The sequence below is a fragment of the Somniosus microcephalus genome, chromosome 10 (genome assembly GCF_052327205.1).
Source record: "Somniosus microcephalus isolate GS21.2 chromosome 10, FLI_Smic_1.0, whole genome shotgun sequence".
NCBI classification, from domain to species: Eukaryota; Metazoa; Chordata; class Chondrichthyes; order Squaliformes; family Somniosidae; genus Somniosus; species Somniosus microcephalus.
Window position 1 is genome coordinate 125074124 of NC_140996.1, and position 12701 is coordinate 125086824.

General features: G+C 42.9%; 1 protein-coding gene across 3 annotated transcripts in view; it reads right to left on the minus strand.

Annotated features, from left to right (window-relative positions):
• The window catches only part of LOC147111685 (protocadherin Fat 3-like), a 1117094-nt gene that overhangs the window by 155124 nt on the left and 949269 nt on the right, over positions 1–12701 (minus strand). For all 3 annotated transcript variants that reach the window (XM_085998792.1, XM_085998793.1, XM_085998790.1), the window contains one exon: positions 12075–12308. In XM_085998792.1, the coding sequence (XP_085854918.1) occupies positions 12075–12308 (234 nt within the window). The remainder of the gene's footprint in view (positions 1–12074; positions 12309–12701) is intronic.

Sequence of the window (12701 nt, forward strand, 5' to 3'; positions counted from 1 at the left end):
TGTACAACTGAAGCAATACCTCCCTATTTTTATATTCTATCCCCCTAGCAATGAAAGCCAACATTCCATTGGCCTTCTTAATCACTTGCTGCACCTGCATACTAACCTTTTGAGTTTCGTGCACCAGGACCCCCAGATCCCTTTGTACTTCAGTACTTTCCAGTTTCTTGCCATTAAGATAATAACTTGCTCTACGATTTTTCCTGCCAAAGTGCATAACCTCACACTTTCCAGTATTGTATTCCATCTGCCAAATCTCTGCCCACTTACTTAACCTGTCTATGTCCCCTTGCAGGTTTATATGTCCTCCTCACTCACTACTTTCCCTCCCATCTTAGTATCATCTGCAAACTTTGATATGTTACACTCGGTCCCCTCCTCCAAATCGTTAATATAGATTGTAAAGAGTTGGGGACCCAGCACTGACACCTGTGGAACACCACTAGTTACTGATTGCCAGTCCGAGAATGAACCATTTATCCCAACTCTCTGCCTTCTGTTAGATAGCCAATCCTCTATCCATGCCAGAATATTACCCCCAATCCCGTGATTTTTTATCTTAAGCAATAATCTTTTGTGTGGCACCTTGTCAAACGCCTTTTGGAAGTCTAAATACACTACGTCCACTGGTTCCCCTTTATCCACCCTATATGTTACTTCCTCAAAGAACTCCAACAAATTTGTCAAACATGACTTCCCCTTCATAAAACCATGCTGACTTTGTCCTATTAAATTATGATTATCCAAATGTCCTGTTACTGTCTCCTTAATAATGGACTCCAATATTTTACCTACCACAGATGTTAGGCTAACCGGTCTACAGTTTCCAGCCTTCTGTCTACTGCCATTTTTAAATAAGGGCGTTACATTAGCAGTTTTCCAGTCTGCCGGGACCTTTGCTGAGTCGAGGGAGTTTTGGAAAATTATTACCAAGGCATCCACAATCCCTACCGCCACTTAATGGTGGGAAACCACTATGCCACAGCACGGTGGCATAGTGGTTAGCACTGTTGCCTCACAGCGCCAGGGACCCGGGTTCGAATCCGGCCTCGGGTGACTGTCTGTGTGGAGTTTGCACATTCTCCCCGTGTTTGCGTGGGTTTTCTCCGGGTGCTCCAGTTTCCTCCCACAGTCCAAAGATGTGCGGGTTAGGTTGATTGGCTATGATAAAAAAAATTGACCCTTATTGTTAGGGGGATTAAATACGTGGGGTTACGGGGATAGGGTGGGATATGTGTTGGTGTAGGGGTTATGGGGATCGGGTGGGATATGTGTCGGTGCAGGCTCGATGGGCCGAAATGGCCTCTATCTGTACTGTGAGGTTTCTGTGATTCTGTCATTCCCTCAAGACCCTAGGATGTAAGCCATCAGGTCCAGGTGATTTATCCGCCTTGAGTCCCATTACTTTACTGAGTACCACTTCCTTAGTGATTTTGATCGTGTTTAGCTCCTCCCCCCACTATAGCCCCCTGTTTGTCCAGTGTTGGGATATTCTTAGTGTCTTCTACTGTAAAGACTGATACAAAATATTCATTCAGTGTTTTTGCCATCTCCATATTTCCCACCATTAATTTCCCGGTCTCATCCTCTAAGGGACCAACATTTACTTTAGCCACCCTTTTTCTTTTTATATAACTATAAAAACTCTTACTATCTGTTTTTATATTTTTTGCGAATTTACTTTCATAATCTATCTTCCCTTTCTTAATCAATCTTTTTGTTATTTTTTGCTGTCTTTTAAAGACTTCCCAATCTTCCATCCTCCCACTAGATTTGGCTACCTTATATGCCCTTGTTTTTAGTCGAATACTATCCTTAATTTCTTTACTTAGCCACGGATGGCTGTCTTTTCTTTTACACCCTTTTCTTCTCAGTGGAATATATTTGTTTTGGAAGTTGTAAAATAACTCCTTAAATGTACACCACTGATCATGTATCGTCTTACCCTTTAATCTATTTTCCCAATCCACTCTACTCAATTCCGCTCTCATACCTTCATAGTCTCTTTTATTCAAGCTTAGCACGCTTGTTTGAGATCCAACCTTCTCACCCTCTAATTGAATATGGAATTCAACCATGTTATGGTCACTCATTCCAAGGGGATCCTTTACTAGGACATTTTTAATTAATCCTGTCTCGTTACACAGGACCAGATCTAAGGTTGCCTGCCCCCTGGTCGGTTCAGTTACATACTGCTCAAGAAACCCATCCCTAATACACTCAATGAACTCATCCTCAAGGCAGCCCTGCCCAATTTGATTTGTCCAATTAATATGATAGTTAAAATCCCCCATAATTATAGATGTTCCCTTATTACAAGCCTCAACTATTTCCTGATTGATACTCCGTCCAACAGAGTTGCCACAGTTCGGGGGCCTATAGACTACGCCCACTAGTGTTTTTTCCCCTTATTATTCCTTACCTCCACCCAAACTGTTTCATTATCCTGATCTTTTGACCCAATATCATTTCTCTGTATTACAGTGATTCCTTCCTTTATTAACATAGCCACCCCACCTCCCCTTCCTTCCTGCCTGTCCTTCCTGATCGTTAAATAACCTGGTATGTTTAATTCCCAGGCATTGTCACCCTGCAGCCATGTTTCTGTAATGGCCACAAGATCATACCCATATGTAGTTATTTGTGCCGTTAACTCGTCTATTTTGTTACGAATGCTACGTGCATTCAGATAGAGAACTTTCAAAGATGTTTTGTGACACTTTGTTCCTGCTTTTGCCCTTTTTATTACTTTACCTTTTACTCCATACCTTCTGCCCCTTCCTGACACGCTCTGGTTTTTAATTTCCCCACTGCTACCTAAGTCTATGACCTTCTCTGTTGTCATTTTTATTATTTGCTCTCTAGGAACCTCCCCCCCACTAGTTAGTTTAAAGCCCTCTCTACAGCCCTAGTTATATGATCCGCCAGGACTCTAGTCCCAGCACTGGCCAAGTGAAGCCCGTCCCAACGGAACAGCTCCCTCCTGCCCCAGTACTGGTGCCAGTGTCCCAGGAAGCAAAACCCATTTCTCCCACGCCAGTCTTTGAGCCACGCATTTAACTCTCTAATTTTATTTGTCCTAGCCAAATTCGCTCGTGGCTCAGGTAATAATCCAGAGATTATTACCCTTGAGGTTCTGTTTTTTAATTTGACCCCTAGCTGCTCATACTCCTTTAACAGAACCGGCTTCCTGGTCCTATCTACGTCACACACACTCACAGCTGCGGAAAAGAACTATTCACAGCTTGATAAAGAGGGGTTAGCCATTATATTTGGAGTAAAGAAATTTCATAAGTTTGTAATCAGTACTGACCACAAGCCTCTTATTAGCTTACTGAATGAGATGAAAGCGGTGCCTCAAATGGCATCACAGAGAATAATGAGATGGGCAGTAATACTAAGAGCCTATGAATATGTGATCACGTACAGAGCCGGCAAGGAAAACGGGAACGCGGATGCTCTCAGCCGCCTGCCCCTCTCAAAATCTCCTCGCAGTACTTCCCCTGAGGAGCACGTCCTGATGCTGGATCAGGAGATCAGTCCCCTGATGACTTCAGCGGAAATCGAGGGCTGGACAGCCAAGGGCCCCGTTCTGTCAAGGATCCGTGAGTATGTGTTGAAAGGCTGGCCAGATCACCGTGAGGGACTGGAGTTCGCACCGTACAGACAGAGACAGCACGAGCTCAGTGTCCAAGATGGATGTGTGCTATGGGGAGCACGCATCATAGTCCCAGAGCGGGGACGCTCTACTTTGATGGAACAGTTGCATCAATCGCACCCAGGAATGACTAGAATGAAAGGACTGGCTAGGAGCTACCTGTGGTGGCCTAACTTGGATGCTGAAATCGAGTCAAAGGTAAAGTCATACACTATATGTCAGGAACAGAGGAAAGCACCTGCCGGGGCACCACTCCATCCCTGGGAGTGGCCCAGCAAACCCTGGCGGAGAATTCACGTAGACTATGCGGGACCTTTTAGGGGCAAAATGTTTTTGGTGCTGGTAGACGCTCACTCAAAGTGGATCGACGTTTATCCAGTGAGCTCTGCAACGACTGATGCCACACTGAATTGTCTCAGGAACAGCTTCAGCACGCATGGTATTCCAGAAATGATTGTATCCGACAATGCACAGTGTTTTGTTAGTGAAGGGAGCAAAGAATTCATGGTAAGGAATGGAATCACACATGTCACCTCGGCTCCATATCACCCAGCCTCAAATGGGTTAGCCGAGCGAGCCGTGCAGACTTTTAAGGAGCTCATGAGGAAGAGCTCAGGTGACACCCTGGAGACCAAGCTCAATAGAGCTTTGTTTAGTTATCGTATAACACCCCAAGCTACCACGGGGCTTTCTCCGGCTGAGTTGATGATGGGGAGAAAGTTGCGGTGCACGTTAGACCTGATACACCCAGATCTCAAAAGCAAGGTCGAGACAAAACAAACAAACCAAAAAGCGTACCATGACAAACATACTAAAGCTCGCCATTTCGCCATAGAGGACTCTGTGTACACCCGGAACTTCGGCTATGGACCTAAATGGATACCAGGACTAATCCAGGACATTACAGGACCTGTGTCGTACTCCGTGTTACTAGGGGATGGTCAAGGGGTTTGTCGGCATGTGGATCAGCTTTTCAGCCGGCAGCAGGGGGAACTGCCTCAGATGGAACAAAGGGCAGTAGAGGAAGCTGTTCCAGGACCCAGCACGGCTTATAAGATGCCAGTGGACACTGGCACTGCCAGGCCACAGCGGGACAGAGTAAAACCAACATCAGAGACTACTCCAATATCAAGTGCGAATGAATCTGAGAATCCACCACAAGTGGAATTAAGACGTTCACAAAGGATTCGCAAGCAACCAGAAAGACTTATACAAACCTGTTAAATTAGTCAGGGGTTAACCATGGTTAGAGCATACTGGTTAATTAAAACATAGTACCTAGTAAGGGTTATTGTTTAAGAATTGCATACGGCAATCTTAAGGGGGGAGGAGTGTAGTAACCTGGGAGGTTATGAGTAACCTGATCCACCAGGTGGTGTTGTGGTAATTGGTCTCCTGAGTTAAGTCTGATCTGTACTGGTTGTACTCTTTGTTTTTGGCTGCCTCATGGCAGAAGCTTTTATGTGCAAGTGTTGATTAAACCATGTTACGGAGTTAACCGGTGTCCGTCTCCATCTATGGCCACCTCAAGATACCACAATCACGGTCCCCTGTACCCCCCCCCACAAATATGAGGGCCCGTGAGTCACAAAATGGCTCAGAATGCAATGTCTGTAGCTGTGTACTACTATTGTAATTTCTTATACTAAAACTACCATATGTTTATTATGAGCCTCTTAAAGTTACACTTTTTTTTTTATTCGTTCATGGGATGTGGGCATCGCAGGTAAGGCCAGCATTTATTGCCCATCCCTAGTTGCCTTTGAGAAGGTGGTGGTGAGCCGCCTTCTTGAACCGCTGCAGTCCATGTGGTGAAGGTACTCCCACAGTGCTGTTAGGGAGGGAGTTCCAAGATTTTGTCCCTGTGACAGTGAAGGAACGGCGCTATATGTCCAAGTCGGGATGGTGTGTGACTTGGAGGGGAACTTGGAGTGGGCAGTGTTCCCACGTGCCTGCTGCTCTTGTCCTTCTAGGTGGTAGAGGTCGCGGGTTTGGGACGTGCTGCCGAAGAAGCCTTGGCGAGTTGCTGCAGTGCATCTTGTAGATGGTACACACTGCAGCCACGGTACGCCAGTGGTGGAGGGAGTGAATGTTTAAGGTGGTGAATGGGCTGCCGATCAGGTAGACTGCTTTGTTCTGGATGGTGTCGAGCTTCTTGAGTGTTGTTGGAGCTGCACTCATCCAGGCAAGTGGAGAGTATTCCATCACACTCCTGACTTGTGCCTTGTAGATGGTGGAAAGGCTTTGGGGGTCAGGAGGTGAGACACTCGCCACAGAATACCCAAATTCTGACCTGCTCCAGTAGTTGCAGCACTTAAGTGGCTGGTCCAGTTGAATTTTTTCTTTGTCTTTGAAGACTTCTAAATTGTGATTTAATTTCAGGTGTTAATTTATGTATTTTCAAAATTGTAGAATTGGAATTCAAAAGGATACAAGGTAAAGTGTCAAATTATTTCCATCAAAGTAGTTCTTATTTTTTATGATCATCTATTTTGTTAACGATGTTGGTGCTTTATGAAAATAGACCAGCAAATGAGCATTACATACTTTACACATGGCATTGTTGCAAATGAGTTACTATGTATAGTATGAGGCTTTTTGGGTAAACCACTGGCGCCCAATATATTATTAAGAGTTTAAATTGCGACTCAGGTTTCAATCTAGTTCTGGGCCAAGGAGTAACATGTGTGGTTAAGAATGTGAAGTGAGCCAAAAATGACTAAAAATAATTTTAAATATCAACTCCCTGATAAACCTGTTAAAATAAACAAGACATATTAAAGACTGGCTGGTTTACAAAGCAATTTAAATGATTGTGTCTCAGTGGTATATAAGGAAAGAGTTCTAATGGGTTCGCAGTTTAGGAATAGCCTACTGAGTGGAAACCATCTTTAGATTATAAACATAATGTTGTTTGTGTGCAGTATGAGTCACATATGGTACTATGTGTAACATAAGGGTGAACTTTTACATTATTTTCCATTTGAAAGTAACTGTTACAAAGGATAACATAGCTTTCCTAAAAATTGCTTTTCATTTTATTTACATTTCTAAAACATATTGGCCTGGAGAGGAACATGACGGTTGCATAAGAACATAAGAAATAGGAGCAGGAGTAGACCATTTGGCCCTTCAAACCTGCTCCACCATTCAATAAGATCATGGCTGATCTTCTACCTCAACTCCACCTTCCCACACTATTCCCACATCCCTTGATACCCTTAATATCCAAAAATCTATCGATCTCTGTCTAGAATATACTCAACAACTGAGCATCGACGGTCCCCTGGGGTAGAGAATTTCAAAGATTCACAGCCATTTGAGTGAAGAAATTTCTCCTCATCTCAGTCCTAAATGGCCAACCCCTTATTCTGAGACTGTGACCCCTAGTTCTAGACTCCCCAGCCAGGGGAAACATCCTCTCTGCATCTACCCTGTCAAGCTCCTTAAGAATTTTATCTGTTTCAATGAAATCATCTCTCATTCTTCTAAATTCTAGGGAATATAGGCCTAGTCTCCTCAATCTCTCCTCATAGGACAATCCTCCCCCATCCCAGGGATCAGTTCCATGAATCTTTGTTGCACCCCTCCAAGGCAAGCACATCCCTCCCCAGGCAAGGAGATCAAAACTGCACACAGCGCTCCTCCCACCAAGGCCTGACACAGTTGCAGCAAAACTTCTTTACTCTTATTTTTTATTCGTTCATGGATATGTATTGCTCCTATGTAGCAAACACACTTGCGTGTTGAATTTATCAAATATCATTTACAATAAAACAAATACAGAAAATGCTCAAAATGCACAGCAGGTCAGTCAGCAACTGTCAAGACAAACGACAAGTTATGACATTTCAGTTGCAAGCTATTCTTCAGAATGGTTCTGCTGAAGGGTAGACACTCGTAATGACTGAACCTGTCTTCTCTCTTTACAGATGCTCAAAGACATGCTGTGTATTTCCAGCATTTTTGTTTTATTTCAGATTTCCAGTTTTTATCTTTTTTACTTTATTTATAGTTGTATTACTGGACTCGTGCTCAGCTAAACACATTTGTAGTTTGCTTACAGCTGGAGTGAAAGTACTAAGGGGGAAAAATTCGGTATTGCCCATTTTGGGGCGCTAATATCGGCTGGGCGCAAAGTTTAGCACCCAGCCCTAATTATCGCCCCCGACTGCAAAATTCACTTCTAGTGCCCCTGGAGGTGATTTGAGCATTAAATCAGGCGTTACACACCTCTCTTAAGACGCAAACGTCAGGGAGCGAGGCGCTACCTCAGAACGCTACTGAAGCTCAGGCGATGTCAATTACCATGGAAGCCAGACAGACTGGCGCCATCCAGTTCTTAAAGGGGAGGGCCATCTTGCTGGCCAGCCGCACCCTGCTCATTGCAGCCTTGAATTTCAGCCTGGAGAGACCTCAAAGGCAATTGTGTTGGAAGCACTAATGGACAGGCCCACGGAAAGAGCTCGGCACTTAGTAACCTCAAAAGTGGTGCTGAGGGCCAAAACTCCTTAGGACAGCATTAAAACCAAAAATTTTGCCGACAAGAAAAGGCAGGAAGTGCCCACCTTTAAATAACGCTCCCCCAGCCCCTTCCCGACTTGAAAACGTTCTCCTCTACCTGTTGTTCCTAGCGGCAGGCACAAACACAGGGGGCGCGACTCAATATCCAGTCTGGGGCACTACCGGGGCGTTGCACGCTTGACTAACGTCATGATCTGTGGGCACAGGAGATCGTGGCAGTAGTGTTTAGCGCCGCCACAAAACATCTGGTCAATTTCGCGAGCGGTGTTAAAATCGCCGTGCTCGGGCGCTAAGTTTCTAACGCCCCCCGGAGGCGCTAACGGGAGGCACTAAGCAACCAAATTTCTCCCCCTAACTCTTTAATAGTGGCACAACTCTATTCCAAGAAAGAAATAGACAAGATCAATTTAGGAAGAAAAAAGGAACATCTGAAAACCAATTTTAACATGGCATGAAAAAATAAGTTGTGAAAGTAAGCATTAGAATTGCCTCAAAACTTTGATTTCAGGTCAAGCACATTGCTGAGTATGCGAGTCAGCATGCTTAGGCCATTACACTTTAGAAGCAATGGAAGATTATAGATTATGCCCTCAACCAAGATCTTGCATAATCAAGTGAAAACATAGGGGGTACATTTCCTTGTGGTTTCTCCCCCTCCACTGTCATAACTTTGGTGGAGGTTCAGCAGTAACCCCATTTGCGCACATCAACAAAGTTTCTGCGGAAGCTACGGTGATGGAACAGGAGAAGCCCCAAGGAAATTCATCCCTATAGTATAATACTGATGCTCAAAAATAGAATATGGCCCAGAGGTGTTTGTGTCTATTCAGATTCTACTGTAAACTGAAAGCTCATTTAACAGTTCAACTTCCAATAACTTGCAACTATCAAGTGTGTCTGCAATTGCTAATCCAATCCACACTTTTAACACCGATCAACACATACAATCTCCAAATAAGTGCCAAATGTTGAAGTGTCTGCCTCTTACTTGGATAATGTTTCACTTAAAGATTGAATAAATAGTTCATTATCCATTTTACTGACACTGCTGTAAACAAATCCAATGCTTAAATTGCACTCGACACAGTCTTGCCTAATCAAAAGTGCTTCTGATAGAATCGTGTAGTTTACATAGGATTACAAAGGATATACGGCACAGAAACAGGCCATTTGGCCCAACCAGTCCATGCCAGCGTTTATGGTCTACTCGAGCCACCTCCCATCTTTCCTCATCTAAATCTATCAGCATAACCCTCTATTCCCTTCTCCCTCATATACTTGTCCAGCCTCCCCTTAAAAGCATCTATACTATTTGCTTCAACCATTCCCTGTGGTAGTGAGTTCCACATTCTCACCACTCTTTGGGTATAGAAGTTTCTTCTGAATTCCTTATTGGATTTCTTGGTGACTATCTTATATTGTTGGTCTCTAATTATGCTCTTCCCCACAAGTGGAAACATTCTCTCTGTACCCACTCTATCAAAACCTTTCATAATTTTAAAGACCTTTATTAGATTACCCCTCAGCCTTCTTTTTTCAAGAGAAAAGAGATCCAGCCTGTTCACCCTTTCCTGATATGTATACCCTTGCATTTCTGGTATCATCCTTGTAAATCTTCTCTGCACCCTCTCCAGTGCCTCCATATACTTTTTATAATATGGTGACCAGAACTGTACGCAGTACTCCAAGTGTGGTCTAACCATGGTTCGACACAGGTTTAGCATAACTTCCCTACTTTTCAATTCTATCCCTCTAGAAATAAACCCTAGTGCTTGGTTTGCTTTTTTTAAGTCCTTGCTAACCTGTGTTGCAACTTTGAATAATTTGTGTATTTGTACTCCGAGATCCCTTTGTTCCTCTACCCCACCTAGACTCGCACCCTCCAAGTGATAAGTGAACTCCCTATTCTTCCCACCAAAATGTAATACCTCACATTCATCTGAGTTGAACTTCATTTGCCAATTATATGCCCATTCTGCAAGTTTATTAATGTCCTCCTGTAATTTGTTGCAGTCCTCCTCAGTATTGACTTATCCCCCCCAATTTGGTGTCATCTGCAAATTTAGAAATTGTGTTTTTGATTCCAAAGTCTAAATCGTTAATGTAAATTGTGAACAACAGTGGTCCCAGCACTGATCCTTGTGGAACACCACTACCCACCTTCTGCCATTGTGAATAGCTACCCTTTACCCCTACTCTCTGCTTTCTGTCTTGAAGCCAGCCAGCTATCCATTCTGCTACTTGTCCCCTGACTCCGCATTCTCTGAACTTGTTCATCAGTCTATTATGTGGTAACCTTATCGAAGGTCTTTTGAAAATCTAGATAAATTACATCTACTGCATTACCATTGTCTACTCTCTCTGGTACCTCTTCAAAAAATTCACTGAGGTTGGTCAAGCAAGGCTTTCCCTTTTGAAATCCATGCTGACTATTCATTATTATATTTTTGGTTTCTAGATGTTCTTCTATTTTCTCCTTTAGTAGGGATTCCATTATTTTTCCTACCACTGATGTTAAGTTATAATTCCATGGACATGTTCTATCCCCCTTCTTGAATATAGGTGGCTATCCGCTCTGGCACTACACCTTTTTCTAACGAATACTGTGGCTTAATCGGGTTGAAAATTAATCAATGATAATTGATGGGAGGGCTATTTGATCCAATTTATCATCCTGCCAGTAAGACTGACCATGTAGCTCACAAGCAAAGAAGTTGGTTTGGGGTGGGGGGGTAATGTATGCAGGAGTGTTAATTCTGCACTGTGCATGTGTAACATCAGCATAAATTGCCAAGAACAGGAAATCAAGTAGAGATGCAACAACAAATATTTGCATTATGTAGCACCTTTAATGTAGAAAAAGTTCAAAGTCCAAAATAGCAAAAGGAAAAAAATGGACACTGTCCCAAAGAAGGAGATATTAGAAGGGGTGACCAAAAGCTTGGCCAACAAGGCAAGTTTTAAGGAGGGTCTTAAAGGAGAAGCAGGAGATGGAGAGGCAGAGGGATTTTGGGGAGGTAATTCCACAGTGTGGGGCCTAGGCAGATGGAGGCACAGCTGCCATTGGAGAGGTGGAAGAGAGAGATACAAAAGATGATGGAGTCAAAAGAACAGACAGTTTGGAGTTTTAGCACTGGAAGAGGGTACAAAGATTGTGAGGGACAAGGCCATGGAGGAATTTAAACAGAAAAATTACAATTATAAATTTGAGGTATTAGGGAACTGGAAGCCAATGTAGGTCAGCAAGGACAAGGGTGATGGTTGAGTGGGATTTGGTGTGGCATAAGGTGTGGAGAACAGAATTATGCATGCACAAAAGGTTACAAAGGGTGGTGGACAGGAGGCCAGCCATTGGAGAGCATTGGAATAGTCAAGTCTAGAGGTGGCAATGGCATGGATGAGGGTTTCAGCGGCAGATGGGCTGAAATTGGGGCAGAGATAGGCGATGTTATGGAGGTGGAAGTGCAGAAAACTAAAGATATATGCATATTCTAATGCCATGATGTATAAAACTAGGCTAGATACAAGGTAGTGTAGCACCCAGTGTATATTATCATACAAGGAACTGGAAAAATGAGACTGTACAACTCCCTAATCATTCACTGGTACTTCTTCCAGTTTCTCATTGATTTCAATTCTTGATATATAAAGATGTTGACACATAAAGATTAATGATTGTGATATCAATTCTGCATGATCAAGAAATAATTTGTAGTTGGTTATCAGTAAAATTTTATGTTGGGTTAAATGATAAGCCAAGTACAATATTATGGTGGTTATTAAAGTTGCTATCTCATTGGAAATAAATAAAGCATGTCAGTTTGCCTAATTACTTTCTTTACTGCACTGTATATTACCATAGCAAGAGTTTAAAAAATATGCAGTGACTTACCTATATCTGGGTCTGTTGCTTCAACCTTTGCCAGCAAAACTTTTATTACCGTGTTCTCATATACAGACTCAGTATAATGACTGGAGGAAAATACAGGGGGATTGTCATTCACATCCTCCAATAACAGAACTACTCCTGACTGGCAGTAACGCCCACCTCCATCTGATGCCCTGGCGATCAAATTATATACTTGAGTTTCCTCACGGTCTAAAGCTGATAATGTTTTCAGTTCACCTATGGGATAATCACAACAAATAGAAGGTGCACAATTCATAATTGCCTCGAAAATAACCTAGCAAAGTCACAAAAGCTGATGAAGAGCTACAAATAACAACCACTCATGGTGGTGTTAAAATTAAGAACGGAAGGATTCTAAAGAAGGGAAAATGTTTCTAAACTGTCAATGGAAGTAGCAGCTATTAATGTACACACAATTAAACACATTTTGTGGATATTTCACGCTCATGTCCAATGACTAACAATCATAAGCTAGAATAAATACTAAAGTAAAAGTCTTTAAATGCAGGAACAATATCCTATGTGCATAACATACAGATGTTGTACTATCTGCTATTTCATCTGCAAAGTCAGTTGAACAGCTGTCTTCCTATGTTTGGTGCTGTTATA